This window comes from Dendrobates tinctorius, unplaced genomic scaffold (assembly GCF_039654945.1).
Source record: "Dendrobates tinctorius isolate UK_male_01 unplaced genomic scaffold, ASM3965494v1 ptg000044l, whole genome shotgun sequence".
Classification (NCBI taxonomy): domain Eukaryota; kingdom Metazoa; phylum Chordata; class Amphibia; order Anura; family Dendrobatidae; genus Dendrobates; species Dendrobates tinctorius.
The window spans coordinates 24261205-24278522 of NW_027361712.1; the positions used below are offsets into that span (position 1 = coordinate 24261205).

The following is a 17318-nucleotide window of genomic DNA, read 5'->3' on the forward strand; positions in this document are numbered from 1 at the left end:
CCCCGAGTGTGCAGGACTATGTGTATATAATGTATACAGTGCGGACCCCCGAGTGTGCAGGACTATGTGTATATAATGTATACAGTGTGGACCCCGTGTGTGCAGGACTATGTGTATATAATGTATACAGTGTGGACCCCCGAGTGTGTGCAGGACTATGTGTATATAATGTATACAGTGCGGACCCCCGAGTGTAGCGTGGAGGCAGTCATGCTGGTGAACACTACACCATCACACACACTACGTCACAGAACTGCTCAGTAGCACACATCCCCCAACCTGGTCAGGCCCCGCCCACACACGTGACTAATCAAATTCCTGTGACATCATCAGAGGTCCTTTAGCATCTTCCGTTTTCATACAGGAAAAAAACAACATGAAACTTCCTCCAGCAGTCCAGCTGCCTCCGCCCACACACGTGACTAACACGTGGTCATGACGTCATGAAAGGTCCTTTAGGCCAGTGAGGTGGTCTGGTAGCTGCCGTCGGAACGGAAGACCTGGTGCAGTTTCTGCTCAGCTGGTGAAGTGAGACGCACTGGGGCCATGGAGGCCGGGAGTTCTGTAAGTTCTGCTTCCTGTACTGTGTGCTCATGGTGGGCGGTGGTCTGTGTCCCGGCTCCTCGCCTGCTGCTGCTCTGAGCTGCAGATATGGTGGGGTCAGGTTATTATAGCACGTGGAGACCAGTCTCTATAGCTGACCTCACTGCTCGCTGTTGTAATATGATACTTATGGTTTCCTGTTTTGTATTTGCTGTTCTGTAGTAGGAACAGAAAAAAAAAAGTAATTAACCCTTTGGCTCCCTGTGTGATCCATGTAGGGCAGAGGCGCTCAGTGCAAGTATGGGGCTAGTTCTGCTAGCAGTGATGGCGCTGTATGTTATTTAGGGGGGTCCCTGTTGTCCCCCGACGCCGTCCACCTGATCTCTGTTGCCTGGCGCTGATGGTCTAGCGTTGGCATCTGGGGGGCCTGCTGAAATCTACCCTGCTTGTCCTCCGATGCCGGTTCTGTGGCTGGGTGACTTACATTGTATGTGTTAATATACTCTGCAATGCTACAGGATCGCCCTTTATTGTAAAACTGTAATTATATAGAGATGTGACACACGGTACGGCTCCTCCTGGAACCGCCCAAATGACGAATGTCACAATATTTATCCTATATGCTGAACGCCAAATCAGAATGGCAGAATCACAGTTTTGGTTAAAAGAACATCGAAGATGTATGTACCCAGCATGATCCAAATATAAAACCCAGCTGGTCCACAAAAGCCAGCTTGCTGTGACTTTATAGTAAAACATAATATCCTAATTAATCCTTATTAAGTTTCACCATAACATCCTGACCCATAGCACAAAGGTAGCAGGTTAATGTTACTACATAGTGAATGCTGGGGGAAATAAAACTCCAAAAGTAATGTCAGGATTGCTGTTCTCTTAGGCTACTTTCACACTAGCGTTGTGCGACGGCCGTCGCCCTGCGTCGGGGCGACGTACTGTCGCACGCTGTGAAAGTTGTGCACAATGGGGGCAGTGGATGCAGTTTTTCAACGCATCCGCTGCCCCATTGTAATGTCCGGGGAGGAGGGGCGGAGTTTTGGCCGCACATGCGCGGTCGAAAATGGCGGAGGCGACACGCAAAAAAAATGTACGTTTTTGTGTGCGTCGCGAACGCCAAAACACGACGCATCCGTCGCGTGCCCATACGGAAGTCTATGGAGAAAAAAACGCATCCTGCAGGCAACTTTGCAGGATGCGTTTTTTCTCCAAAACGACGCATTGCGACGTACGTCGGCTGACGCTAGTGTGAAAGTACGAACAAAGGAGGAAAAAAAATTTTTTTTCCAAAATTTCAAAAAAACAACATCATTTGAAAGGTAATTCACCAAGCCCTGACTGATGCACTGGCAGGATGTAGCAGAGCCCCATTGATAAAGGCTGGAGCAGCACAGGTGCATTCCACTGATAAGGACAGCCAGTAACCCTATATGGTCCGGCTGCCCAGTGGAAAAAAGCACACTAATAAGGGTACCATTACACCTAGCGATGCACCAGCGATCCCGACTAGCGATATGACGCGGTCAGGCTCGCTGGTGCATCGCTAGGTGGTCGTTAGTGAGCTGCCACACAGGCAGATCTCACCAGTGTCATCGCTGGGGTCGGGGATTGCTACTTACCTGTCAGACGAGGCGATCCTGCGTCCTCCCGCCCGCGTCCACGCGTCACAGCAGGAAGTAGCCGACGAGGAATGGTCCAGGAGCTTCTCGCGCGATCAGCGATAACCAGCGGGGGAGCCGGTCGCAGGTAAGTATCACATGCAGCGATATCGCTGCAACGTCACAAAATCGGTGACTTTACAGCGATATTGCTAACGATATCGCCGTGTGTAACGGGGGCTTTAGGCTTGCTTAAGACTTAAGTGGTCGTAAATGGCTGCACATCCAGTTGGAAGAATGTCTCAAGTGGGGTACCACAGGGCTCTGTCCTGGGCCCTGTATTGTTCAACATCTTTATCAATGATTTAGATGAAGGAATTGAGGGTAAACTGATTAAATTTGCTGATGACACAAAGCTAGGAGGGATAGCTAATACTAGAGAAGAGAGAGAGAGGATTCAAAAAGATTTAAATAAACTGGAGAAGTGGGCAGCAACTAACAGAATGGTTTTTAACAGGGAGAAATGCAAAGTACTACATCTGGGCAATAAAAATGAAAAAAGCATATATAGAATGGGAGGAATAGGGCTAAGTGACAGCACATGTGAAAAAGACTTGGGTATACTAATAGATCACAGACTGAATATGAGTCAACAGTGTGATGCAGCAGCAAAAAAGGCAAATGCAATTCTAGGATGTATTAACAGAAGCATACAGTCTAGATCACGTGAAGTCATTATTTCCCTCTACTCCTCTTTGGTCAGACCTCATCTGGAATATTGTGTCCAGTTTTGGGCACCACATTTTAAAAAAGACATCAACAAACTGGAGCAAGTTCAGAAAAGAGCGACCAGAATGGTGACCGGTCTGCAAACCCTGTCTTATGAGGAAAGGTTGCAGGATTTGGGAATGTTTAGTTTGCAAAAGAGAAGACTGAGAGGAGACTTAATAGCTGTCTACAAATATCTAAAGGGCTGTCACATTGTAGAAGGATCAACTTTATTCTCATTTGCACAAGGAAAGACTAGAAGCAATGGGATGAAACTGAATGGGAAGAGACACAGATTAGATATTAGAAAAAACTTTTTGACAGTTAGAGTGATCAATGAGTGGAACAGGCTGCCACGAGAAGTGGTGAGTTCTCCTTCAATGGAAGTCTTCAAACAGAGGCTGGACAGACATCTGACTGGGATGATTTAGCGAATCCTGCTTTGAGCAGGGGGTTGGACCAGATGGCCCAGGAGGTCCCTTCCAACTCTACGATTCTATGATTCTAAGTCACACTGATAAGTGTGATGCAATGTGTCTGAGCAGCCTATTGATGACGCCCATAATTATAGCAGGCGGCAGCAGCACTATATACATGCATCACACAAAAAAAACCCAAGCCAACATATAGGGCTGTAACTGCATCCTGCAAAAATGATAAAAAGTGCAAAAAGATATAGATATGGGGTATTAGTTACTATTTTGGCCAAAGCAGATAAGCTCACAACCCAACGTCAAGGGTCCCCAAATTTTTTTTTTTTTTTTTTTTTTTTTCCTCCTTTGTTTGCAGTTTAGATTTAGTGTTAGGGACTCACAGTATCTGGGGACCCTTGACGTTGGGTTGTGAGCTTATCTGCTTTGGCCAAAATAGTAACTAATACCCCATATCTATTTATCTTTTTGCACTTTTTATCATTTTTGCAGGATGCAGTTAGAGCCCTTTATGTTGGCTTGGTTTTTTGTGTGATGCATGTATATAGTGCTGAGCTGCCCGCCTGCTATAATTATGGGCGTCATCAATAGGCCGCTCAGACAATATGCATCACACTTATCAGTGTGACTTATGTCTTAAGCAAGCCTTATTAGTGTGCTTTTTTTCCACTAGGTAGCCAGACCTTGATGGGTTACTGGCTATCTTCATCAGTGGAATGCACCTGTGCTGCCCCAGCCTTTATCAATGGGGCTCTGCTGCATCCTGCCAGTGCATCAGTCAGGGCTTGGTGAGTTACCTTTCTAGTGTGAAAGTAGCCTTAGGCTCTGTGCCCACGATCAGGAAGTAGCAGCGTTTTGGATGCAGCTTATTTTCTCCGCGAGAGAGATTGACATGCTGCGGATCTGAAAGACGCGCCGCATATCCGTTTCCGCGGGTGATCAGCAGGCGCAAATACACGCATAGCAGATATGGCATTTCTAGAAATCCCATCATCTATGCTGTAACATCTGGTCTCTGCGTTTTTCATGCTGCATAAATACGCAGCATCAAACCTGTAGCAGTTCCTGATCACGGTCACATACCCTTACAGTTCTTTGCCTCAAAATATTATTTCCCCTTTGTAATAATACATTGACTCAAATGACGTCAATTTGATTCTCCGTGAAAAAGCACTTAAAGGGGTTGACCACTACTTTATATTAACCCCCCCAATGTACCCCCCCCCGGGGCCCCTAATGAATTTTGTAAATACCTTCTGTTGCAAATACTGCCTGTAAGCGGCGCTATCCGTGACTGTTCACAGGCAGCACGTGACCCCCAGTCTGCAGCCGCCGCTAATATCCGCTGATGTCACGTCAAGTTCCTGACTCTGGAAATTGACGTGACATCATCAGCAGACGTGACCCAGCCTCCACAGACTGCTGTCAGTCATCAAGAGTGACTGGGCTGTGGGCGATGCTGCACCTCACGTCACAGCCCAGTATGGAGTGTGCGCACTGAATAATAAGCTTTGGACTGTGCTGCAGGCTGTGCGGAGGGGGTCTGCGGGCTGTGCGGGGGTGTGTGTGTGTGTGTGTGTGTGTGTGTTTGTGTATGCAGGCATCGTCCGATGGGACTACAAGTCCCATCGGGCTATGTCTGCTACACTGACAGTGAGTAAAAGTCACTGATAAGCGGTCATAGAGGAGCACTTAGGAAGCAACCCAGGAGCAGACAAAAATGTCAGGTCTCCACCGCAGCTCCACCACACATTTTAAAGAAGTAGATGTGAACAGCTACCTTAGTTTCAGCAGTGGTCATCTACCCAAGTGGATTCAGAACATTCCATACAGGCAATATTGGCGTATACGAAAAAATTGTACAGAGGATACTGACTTCATTGAGGAGGCAAAAGTTCTGAAACAGCGGTTTCAGCAGAAAGGGTACCCTAAAAAATTGGTCCAGGATGCATTTCTGAGAGCCAAAACTTTCACACAGAAAGACTGTATAAGCAAGATTATGAGTAATAAAACCGCTTGTTCTTCTGGTACGGAGCTTGGTAGATGGAGTTTCGTTACCACTTTCAACCAATCCTATGGGTTGATTAAGAAGCTCCTTACCAAGTACTGGTTCATCCTGAAAGGGGACCAAGTTTTGACCAAGCATATTCCCCCCCCCCCCGACCTAGAACGGTATTCCGCAGAAACCGCACGTTACGGAACCTTGTTGCACCAAGCAACACCACCTTGAGTTCAGGCTCCCTATCCTCTCTCCCAATTTCTCTGAACCCTGGTTGCTATGCATGTAGAGCCCCCAAATGTCTTTGCTGCACCTCCATTTTAAATGGGGTACATGAATTTAAATCCAACACTACAGGTACCTCATATAAAATTAATTTTCATGTTAACTGTCAATCTATTTTTGTGGTATACTTGATTGAATATGGTTGCGGCCTACAGTACATAGGTCGAACCATAAAACGATGCATGTTAGATTGAACAAGCATCGACAGAATATCCGAAATGGCTTTCTCCTGCACAGCCTTTCCAAACATTTTTTAACTGTGCATCAAAAAAATCCAAAAACTTGGAAACTAACGATTATTGACCACATACCTGATACCGTGGCTGATCGCTTCAACAGTTTAATCAATAGAGAAAGCTTTTGGATATTCAAGCTTGGCACACTTGCCCCTGAAGGCCTGAATTTAACTATAGATAAAGTGACCAGATAACTTTATTTGCCTTTTTAGCATCAGTGCGTTTTACCTAGATGCTATTGTTTACATGCTTTTATTATTAATATGGGTTCTCGCTTTTTTATTGGTCTTTTTACTGGTCTACTAACCTGTTAATAATTTTATTCATTTTTATCTATATTATTTTATTGCTCCTTTTTTGCACATTTTATACATTTTAAAACTTGTTTCCCTCATGCTGTTTTATCTCACGTTTTATGTAAGTTGTTTCTATTTATTTATTTTTTTTATAATATATGATGTCATCTTGTCGTAACATGTGACTGTTGTGATTGGCTGCCTCCCATTTAAATACCCCATCCCCTATGTCATTAATAAACTTCCACCTGATGAAGACGGATCCTCTGTCGAAAAGCGTTGTGGTTTAACCCCATCTCTTGTCTGAGTCTCTTTCCAACACTGACAGTGAGTGACACATTAGCCAATGGTGGGACAGTAGTAGTTCCATCATCCGGCTAATGTGTTGAATGTAAAAAAAAAAAAAAAACATACACATAATAGAGTACATACTTACCAATCACCTAATTCCCCGAAGCCCTCGTCTCCTTTAATAAAAATAAAATAATAAACCAACCTATACTTACCTTTCTCCCTCACCCATGACAGCACCACGGAGAGGGGATCCGCGGTGCTGTCATGGGTTCTGAGAAACACCGTTATCGGTGAGTAACTAAGCTATTCCGTCGTAGTCCAGTTAGTAACGAGGGTCTCACGACGATCTCCGGTGTAGAACACTAAAATCGGGTGATGTCAGTGCTCTACAGCATCTCCCGCGATGAAATGACAGGCGGAGGTAATCCGCCGCCGGGAAAGAGGTCCCATAACCCTAACTCTAATTCTCAGGCAGCATTGCTGTAAAGTGAGAGCCTGAACTCAGGTAACCTCCGTGACGCACTGTAGGAGCCATTGTCTCCTGTCAGTTCATCACTGGGAGGTTCTATAGAGCAGTGACATCACCTGATATGGTATATGAGTATATGGTTGGTTTATTTTTTTACTTTTTATTATAGGAGACCGAGGGCATCATTTGGATCTGGGCGTGCAGTAAAAATATGAAAACCGTGTTGTGTTTTATTTCATTAAAATACTTTATTCTTATGTGTTTTTTTAACCCTTTACTAATATAAGATTAATAATGGATAGGCGTCTTATTGACGCCTCTCCATTATTAACCGGACTTAATCTCACCTTACAATAGCAAGGTGACATTAACCCCTTATTACCCCATATCCCACCGCTACACGGGAGTGGAAAGAGAGGGGCTAAGTGCCAGAATTGGTGCATCTTATAGATGCGCCATTTCTGGGGCGGCTACAGCCTGGTATTTGTAGCCGGGGGGGGCAATATCCATGGCCCTTTCCTAGGCTAAGAATATCAGCCCGTAGCTGTCTTTGTAGCCTTTCTGGCTATAAAATATAGGGGGACCCCACGTCATTTCTTTTTTTTTTTTTAAAGTAAAGGCTATGCAGACAGCTGCGGGCTGATATTCATAGCCTGGGAAGGGGCCATGGGTATTACCCCCTTCCCAGGCTACGAATATTGGCCCCCGGCCGTCAACTTTCCCCCTCTGGCGCAGAAAATTGTGCAGGAGCCCCCAATGGTTTTTTTTTTTTTTTTTTTTTTTTTTTTAAATGAAACATTGTTCATTAATAAATATGGATATAGATTGAACTCAACAGATAGATACATAGATGGCTCTTTTTCCCCTTCACTACTGAGGCCCGAGGAACTCTCTCTTCTGGTAAAGAAAGGTAGTGAGCCTGATTATCAAACACCTGAGCCTGATGATGATGACTGGCTGAGTGGAGTTACTGACTGGATATAAGGCTGCCGACGCCCTTCTGCCCTGCGGGTGATTTCTCTGTGGGATCCTTGGAGACCAGTCTGAATTCCTGCTCTTCTAAAGCTAAGTTTTCTGCTCGGCTTTTTGCCTTTGTGCTTTGACTTTGTTTTGCTTTGTTTTTCTGGATTTCTGCCATTCCCTGCTGGGGTGTGCTGAATTCCTTTAGCTCTGTCTTCTGAAAATACCTGAGTGCTGATTTAGTTTTTGAAGCCTAGCTGCTTCAGGGTCTTTTTCCATATCAGCTTGTTGGCTTATGTCTTTGATAGGGTTTTGGCAGATTGCAGACAGCAACCTTCCTTTCCTGTTCTGTTTAGTTAGCTTGGGCCCCATTGTTTGCTCAGCCTATCTTTCTATCTGTGTGAGTGTTTTTTCATCTTGCTTCACCGTCATTATATGTTGGGGGCTGCCTTTTACTTTGGGGTCTGCTCTGGGGCAGTTTAGATTTCCTTTTCTGTCTTTAGGCTATTTAGCTCTCCGGCTGTGATCGAGGGGTCTAGGGCATCGTAGGAAACCCCCACGGCTACTGCTAGTTGTGTTGATAGGTTCAGGGGTCTGCAATCTGATAGTTGCCAACTTCTCTGGTTTTCTGGACGTAGCTTCTATTTTTGTGTCTGCCTCCTACGGTGACTCAATCATAACATCTATCCATATATCTATCCCATTTCCATTTATCTATCCCATATCTATCTTTCTGTCTGTGTATCTATCTATGTGTGTGTAATGGAGTGTGGGTTGGACAAATGTAAAAGAGGAGGTGGAGATTGGGCAGAAATGACATCACAAATCCTTTTTTTTTTTTTTTTTTGTTAAATAACATTTCTTTACTTAGCTCCCCTACAAATGAGGTAATATGGGGGATACTGCACTTACACCCTCCCTTCGTCGTCGGGATCACTCCCCCCCCCCCCCCCCCCCACTATATGATGATTGGTCCGCACCCGGCATATAAGAAGAGCCACGGCTTTAAGAATTTCAGGTGTTGAACGGTCTTATACGCCGGAAAATACTGTAGCTTTCTCTTTTAATCATTCGCTTTGCTTTTTTTTTTTAATTGATAAACATAACTTTGCAGCATTGTTTCCACACTGCCTCATTTCTGATTGCTGCTGTTACATGCAAATGCTGGTGGTATTAAAACGAGCATCTCCTGAATATTGGTTGGCATCAGCTCCTGAGCCTTCTCCATACATGTGCACCTGGAGTGTGATGTACATGTATGTCATATGTCTGGAAGGTGTTAACTGTGTAGTCCAGCCCTATGATATTAATTATCTGTTTTTGGGATAAGTCAAGATCTTCAGTATAAGATCAATAGGGGCTTATATGGCTGTCAAGTTTGGGTCAGGACAGCTAAACCTGGATGTGTAAAACTGTTCTTAGACTAAGTTCTCACTTGCGTATGGCTGGCCTACGTTTGGCTAGTCTGCCTATGGCTGCGTACGTCCTCCCTTAAGCTCCGCCTACTTCCGCATGCATCCTGTGTTCTGCTTACCTATCGTTAACATTGGGTACGCAGGGACATGCGTTGTATGCGGATGCGTCCGCATGTGGCGTTTTGACTTGCCCGCTGACCACACAGAAATGCAACATGTTGCGTTCCCGTGCGGTCTGTGGGCACGTCAAAACACCGCATGCTGAAGCATCCGCATACAACGCATGTCCTTGCTTACCTTATGTTGACGATCGGTACGCAGGACGCATTTGGAAGTAGGCGGAGCTTAAGGGAGGAAGTATGCAGCTATACGCAGAACAGCCATAAGCAAGTGTGACCTTAGCCTTAGCCAGACTATGTCAATGCCACCATTGATAATATATCTGGGAGCTTTGCTGGTATAGCACTCAATGGTTATTTGAAGTTGGGGCAGTCTTGCTCCTTCATTCTAAGTATATGGAACATTTTGCTAAACATTAATGTTTCTGTAACATCATAAAATTGCGTAGCAAAAAATAACTTTTTTTTTTTTCTTTTTAGGATTCTGTTTATCCTTCATTTAAACGTCCACATGATGATGAATTAATAGCAGTGGAGGAAAAAAGATTTTGCCCAGTGAATATTGAGATAATTAAGAAAGAAATTAAAGATGAGGATGAAGCTGACAGCTGTGAAGAAGCTTGGTTGAAAGGCTTTGGTCTGTACGGTGATGATGTTACGCAGTCAAGCAGCCATTCCCATGAAGCTGATATAAGCTTGAATGCATTTGCCGAAGAAGTATTGGACTCTAGCACAAGTTATCATTGTCCGATAGATGAAAACACGACTAAATTTTTTGATGTTGATAAGCCATTTCAGCCATCTGCAGAACTTGTCCCCCCACAGTGTTTTGGTACCAGGAAACTAAGATTCCAGAGTGCTTGGTACACGGATTTTCCATGGCTTCACTATAACCCTCAGTTGAAAGGCGTTCTTTGTTTTACTTGTGGAAAAGCTGAGAGCATGGGCCTTTTGGGTTCCACCAGGAGAAGGGATTCAGTATTTACTGCAGTAGGATTTTCAAATTGGAAAAAGGCTCGGGAAAAGTTTGGTTCTCATCAAAAGTCTAAAAGCCATGAGTTTGCTACTTGGAAGTTAATGCATGCCTTACAGAATCAGAAGAGAGAAGCTGCATTGGAGCAGCAACGAAAAGTTAGACAGGCTATTCCAACTCTATGCTTGAATAAACTGATTAGTTCCATACGGTTTTTGATTCATAGAGGTCACACGTTTCAGACTCACGAATCAATTGAAGAGAGTTTGTTTGAGCTTCTAAAGTTTTTAGGTCAAGACAATGATGTGTTTAAATACTGGCTCATGACTAATCAAAATTTCACTAGTCACGAAATCCAACATGAAATAATTGGCCTAATGAGCAATGAAATCACATCTTTAATCACAAGAGAAGTTAATCAAGGTTCAATGTACTACTCCATAATATTAGACAGCATTCAAAATTCAGAGTCACATCAGCTGAGCCTCTTTTTGCGATACTTGGATTCAGACATGCACCCTCAAGAGGAATTCATTGGATTTCTTGATCCGATGGAGGACACTGGTACTTCTGCTGCAAATCTCATCTTAGATATTCTTGATCGACATTCTTTGCCTATTGATCTTCTAAGAGGAATTTCATTTGAGGGATCATCTGTCACATCTTCTAGCTACATGGAGTCCCAAACTTTGCTGAAACAGAAACAACCTTTAGCCAGGTTTGTCCATTGTGGAGCTCCTTGCGGCAATTTTTTAGCAAGAAATGCTAGCCATACAAGCCCGTTATTGCAACAGGCCGTATATTCTGTAAACAACCTATGCAAATTATTTAGCAAAACGTCAAAGTTTAAATTTTTATTTGCTGAGGTGACCTCAAATGTTCCATGCCATACAAGGATTTTATGTTCTTCCAACTGGTATGTGAACTTGGCACTGATAAATACTGTAATTCAGCACTATGGTTTGATCATAGATGGTCTTAGAGAAATGCAAACACATGCAGGTGTTTCCGGCGTAAAAGCTCACGCATTGTTACTAGACTTCATCGACGGCAATACAATTGTGAGTTTGCTCATTGTAAGGGCAGTACTGGAGTCGTTGAATATTCTGAACATTAATTTTGATGACCAGAACAGGCTCATGTTGAACACTTTGAAAAAAATAAAGATGGTGAAAGAAATTTTAACAAGGGTACGCCAAGAAGCTCCTGTGGTGGATTTCCTAAGACAAGCAGAAGATTTTGTCATAAAACTTAACCTGTCACCTTTATCCATTCCACAGCCAACACTGTGCTCTCAAAATACAGAAGCGGTGCAACCACAAATTTCTGTTACTAAAGAGGATTATTTTAAAACTGAGTATTTCAGAATGATCGATGCAATAGTTTCTCAGCTGGACAACCAATTTTTCCAACAAGGCTTTATGGAATATTGCATTCTTGAAGATGTTTTGCTTTGTGCAGGCAAAGGGGAATCTGACAATGTTATTGAGCAAAAACTTGGAGTCCTTTCTAAATATCCGGAATTCAATGTTCGTATGTTAAAGGTCCAGTTAGAAATGTTTGCTCACAAAAACAGCTACAGTTCTTTATCCGAAGCTGTAGGCCTTTACAAGTCAGTTAGTCCTGAAGTTAAGGAATTTTTCAACGAGCTGGGCAAATTTCTCAAACTTTTACTTATTATTCCTGTGAGCACAATGGAAAATGACCAGATCTGTGGTCCTTTCCAAAGACTGAAAACTTTATTGAAGTTTACAACCACAGAGACCCGCTCAAATGATGTGGCCATATGCTATGTGAATGAGACACGGTTAGATAGCCTGTGTTTAGAAACTATTGCACATAACTTTGTTCATGGCTCTTAATTGCTCAAACACCTATTTTGTATTCTGGAAATTACATTTATTGGACCGCAATATTTGCGACAAAGATCCTATATGCAGAATTTTAAAATCTATTGTTACAAAGCCATACAAAACAAATGAGGTCTGCAGCCTTTTAGACCCCCTGAAACAAAAGGACAGACGTCCCATTGGCAGTTTCCCAGCACTGCTATTTTTTTTATATAATATATATATATATATATATATATATATATATATATATATATATATATATATATATATATATATATATATAGGTACGTTAACATAAACTGTTAATCTATATGTTTTACAAATCATGGAGTTTCTGCTAGTTGGACCTCAGCAATTAAGAAGTTATGATATCTTGTAGGTTTATATAACATTGCTCTTTATAGTGGGAAAACTCCTTTAAGGGTAGCTAATCTTCATTAATAGTATGGAATGGTCAATGAGCTGGCATGGGAATAAAAATCTGCCTTCAACTTCCTTTTATTTTTTTTTTATGTAACTATTGTAAACATGTTGCCTTTAAAGTGTAAAGGGATATTATTCTAAAAAAAATCAAAGTTGCCTTCTTTAGGACTACCTTTTTGTGTTGTATTTTATTCACTGACTTTTGTGCCATTTTTAAATGAGATCATAGTACATGGCCTAACGAGACAAAACCTGTCATGTTGAACACGCTGGTTTGCTAGCATGCAGCATGTTATAAAGCAGAAATCTGGCAGAGGAAAGATATAATTGTGCAAAAAGCAGAAAATGCCGATGTCTTGGGCACAGCACTAGAACACCTTAATGGGTTGTCCTCTGTTTAGATAATAATGACCAGTCACAAGGATTGGTCGGATTGTGACACGTACCATCCCTGCAAATCGGCCTTTCTCACCACTGCCATCTGTAGACAGTATGTGAACCTGGAACACTCGATACACTTTAGTCACTTTTCTCAGTTGCTTCAGCACAGATCCCAATAGAACCCAAACCATTACAGTGTATGGAGCGGTGCTGTTTCTTGTCTGTACACTGTGTACATCCAGCTGTCACAGCAACTGCTGCTCGGTGGGGGTGCCTGTCGGTCACCAATATCTGAGTAATGCACTTGCATTTTCTGAAATTATAGTAAAATATTGATAATGTTTCTGAAAATTTTAGTTTTGAATGTGCTGACAACATGGGTCCTAAAAAAAAAAAAAAAAAGCTAGACAAGCGATGTAGCAAAATAGTTATATATAATTTTTTAAAAAAAATTTTCCCCATCCTTTTTGTATTTGAAGGGGTTGTCCGATCTAAAACGACAAGTCGGCAGTCACTCTGTGACAGCGTATGCACCACATGCCGTGAGGATTCTCTGGTGTCAACGCTGGGAACGGCAGTCATGTGATTAAGTATGTAATATACATACTCCCGGCCAGAGTCCTACTTGAATGCTTCTGGCACGCTCAGTGCAAGTGTATTGCGCAAGGCTGTAAACAGTCTAGTCGGATTGTGTCAGGGAGTATGCATATCACATACTTGTGGTCACATGGCGGTCATTCCTCGCTCTGACACCAGAGAATCCTCACGGCATTCAGTGCGTGACCTGTGAATTCACAAGTCTGACTTCAAGTACAGTGACTGCAGATTTGTCGTTTTAGACCGGACAATCCCTTTACACTGTGTTCCAAATTATTATGCAAAAAATATTTCCTCATATTTTCTCTAAATTACCTATATGAATTGCAGTCATTGTTATATTCCAGTCATCTAATATTCTAGTATAATTGCAATGTTTTTGAACAAACTGCCTATGAAAACAGTATATTTTTAAAAATAAGAAACACTCAAAATGCATGTTCCAAATTATTATGCACAGCAGAGTTTTCAACATTTTTATTTTGAACAAAAAAATGGTCAATTGTGAAATTATAAGCATTATCATCTTATTACAAAATGAAATCAAACAGTTTTCAAGTCAAAACTTAATTCTAGGTGATGTTACATTTGCACATAGGACCCCTTGTTCGAAAGAAGCTTCTGAACTCTCGTCCATTGAATTTGTCAGTTTTTGGATGGTTTGTGCTTCAATTGTTTTGCATGTGGACAGAATACCCTCCCAGAGCTGTTGCTTAGATGTGAACTGCTTCCCGCCATCATAGACACTCCTTTTGATGATGCTCCAGAGGTTCTCAATGGGGTTGAGGTCAGGGGAAGATGGTGGCAACACCATAAGTTTGTCCTTTTTTATGCCCATAGCAGCAAGAGAAGCAGATGTGTTATTTGCAGCATGAGACGGTGCATTATCATGCATGAAAATGATCTTGCTGCGGAAAGCACGGTTCTTCCTCTTGAACCATGGCAGGAAGTGCTGTTTTAGAAACTCCACATAGATTATGGAGTTCATCTTTACCCCTTCAGGGATCCTAAAGGGGCCGACAATCTCTCTCCCCATGATTCCAGCCCAAAACATTACTCCACCTCCTCCTTGTTGGCGCCTTAGCCGTGTTTTCATGGGGTGTCCATCAACCAGCCATCCTCCACTCCATCCATCTGGACCATCGAGCGTTGCACGGCACTCATCGGTGAACAAAACAGTTTGGAAGTCAGTCTTCATGTATCGTTTGGCCCACTGGAGCCGTTACTGCTTGTTTGCAGTGGATAGAGGTGGTCGACAGGATGGCTTACGCACAGCTGCAAACCTCTGAAGGACCCTGCATCTTGTTGTTTGGGGGACGTTGGAGGCACCAGCAGCTTCAAAAACTTTGCTGCTATGACAAGGCATTTTTGCAGCTGCTCTTTTAACCTGACGCAATTGCCTGTTGGAAAGAGTCCTCAATTTTTCCTTATCAGCACGCACACGTGTGTGCTGGGAATCAGCTACATACTTCTTGATTGTGCGATGATCACGATGAAGTGTCTTGGCAATGTTGATTGTAGTCATGTCTTTACCTAAATACTCCACAATTTGTTGCTTCTCAGCAGCCGACACATCCTTTTTCTTTCCCATTTTGGCAAAAAATGTAGGCTGCTTAATAATGTGGAACAGCCTTCTTAAGTAGTCTTGCCTTTATTTGGACACACCTGCCAAACTAATTTGCACAGGTATCTGCAATTGCTTTCAGTGATATAAAGAGCCGTGACACACATCACCATCAATGAGTTTAAATGACAAACAAAAAAATTCTAACCTTATCACTCCTAAACTCTTTTTGCATAATAATTTGGAACAGTTTAATGTCTTTATATTTTACTGTATAGGAACAGTTTTAATTCTTTTATCTTTTTTTTTTTTTTTTTTTTTTTTTTTTTTTTTTAAATAAATGCCGACAATAGGCTAGATAAATGTTTTTGCTTTTTTATTTTATCCTAACTTTTATCTGGATAAGTCGTGTGTAGAAAAAAAGGTTCTCATCATTCATGGTGCTGTTATTTGGAAAGGCCTAGTGAGAATCAATGTTAAACTATGGGACTTGTTGTTCCGATCAGCTAGCGCTGTAAAAAGGAATGTCTGTCCTAAGATCAGGAAAAAGGAGGGTTTGCCTCTGGGGAGCTTTCACCTACAGGACTGCACATCGTGATTGGAAGTAAGGCCTCTGATATCCAGACAAGGTTTCTTTTCATACTGGAGATATGTTTTGACCTGTTTCTTTACATATAGAAGGGTTTTTCCTTTGCCTTATATGTGGTAACTTAAATATATAATTTGCGGGGCACAGGAAATGGACTTTCAAGTTATGTTTCATGGCACATCATCACCTTTTTACTTGGAAGAATGAGAGAAAAAAAATTTTTCTGTCTCCAACAGTTGGCCGTGCATGCGTAATCAATCTCCTTAAACTGAATGTGTGATACAGAAATATTTCACATTTCCTTTGTTCTACCAGTGTTTCTAGTTCATTCTTCTCTACAGTGATTGTTTAGCTTACTAATAACTTCTAGAAAAATATTCAGGATTGAGAGTCCTCAGTAGTTGATACCTTTTAATGGCTAACTGAACAACGGCTACAATGGCTAACAATGGCTAACAACGGGAACAATGGCTAACGGTACAAAGATATACATCTTTCCTGTAATAACTTCTATGCCTTCTTTGTATTAACAATGCTTGTTGATGTCAAACTACAGAGCTCAAACTATACAGCTCATTAATGCTTCTGCGTTTTCTAAGTATATGCCACTGCTGGAAATAAGATTATTGTATACTTTGTGATTTCAGATTTGTGACATTTTTTCATATTAACTTGATTAAATATTATTAATTATAATTCATCATGCTGTATAACACATGTAAAATGACCGTATTTCTTATGAAGTTGCTTCTTTTCTTGGCTCAGGGCAGAGGTAATGCTATTGTGTAACAAATGATTTTTGAATAAAATATTTCCTTAACACAGGTATGAGTATTATTGGGAAGTTATTAACCCCTTCACTACCAAGGGTGGTTTGCACGTTAACTCCCGGGCCAATTTTTACAATTCTGACCACTGTCCCTTTATGAGGTAATAACTCTGAAACGCTTCCATGGATCCCGGTGATTCTGACATTGTTTTCTCGTGACATATTGTACTTCATGTTAGTGGTAAAATTTCATTCAAATAACTTGCGTTTATTTGTGAGAAAAACGGAAATTTGGCGAAAATTTTGATAATTTTGCAATTTTCCAACTTTGAATTTTTATGCCCTTAAATCACAGAGATACGGCACACAAAAAAAACTTGATAACTAACATTTCCCACATGTTTACTTTACATCAGCACAATTTTGGAACCAAAATTTTTTTTTGATAGGAAGTTATAAGGGTTAAAATTTGACCAGCGATTTCTCATTTTTACAACACCATTTTATTTTTAGGACCACATCACATTTGAAGCCACTTTGAGGGGTCTATATGATAGAAAATACCCAAAAGTGACACCATTCTAAAAACTGCACCCCTTAAGGTGCTCAAAACCACATTCAAGAAGTTTATTAACCCTTTAGGTGCGTCACAGGAATTTTTTTGAATATTTAAAAAAAAAAAATGAACATCTAAATTTTTTTTCACAAAAAAAATACTTCAGGTTCAATTTTTTTTATTTT

General features: G+C 41.7%; 1 protein-coding gene across 1 annotated transcript; it reads left to right on the plus strand.

The window, feature by feature from the left end:
* The first annotated feature begins 354 nt into the window (after positions 1 to 354).
* LOC141089146 (zinc finger MYM-type protein 1-like) lies at positions 355 to 16632 on the plus strand. Its single transcript, XM_073575469.1, has 2 exons — positions 355 to 564; positions 9909 to 16632. The coding sequence occupies exons 1-2, from the start codon at positions 547 to 549 to the stop codon at positions 12261 to 12263; spliced, it is 2373 nt and encodes a 790-aa protein (XP_073431570.1). The 5' UTR covers positions 355 to 546; the 3' UTR covers positions 12264 to 16632.
* The last annotated feature ends 686 nt before the right edge of the window (positions 16633 to 17318 follow it).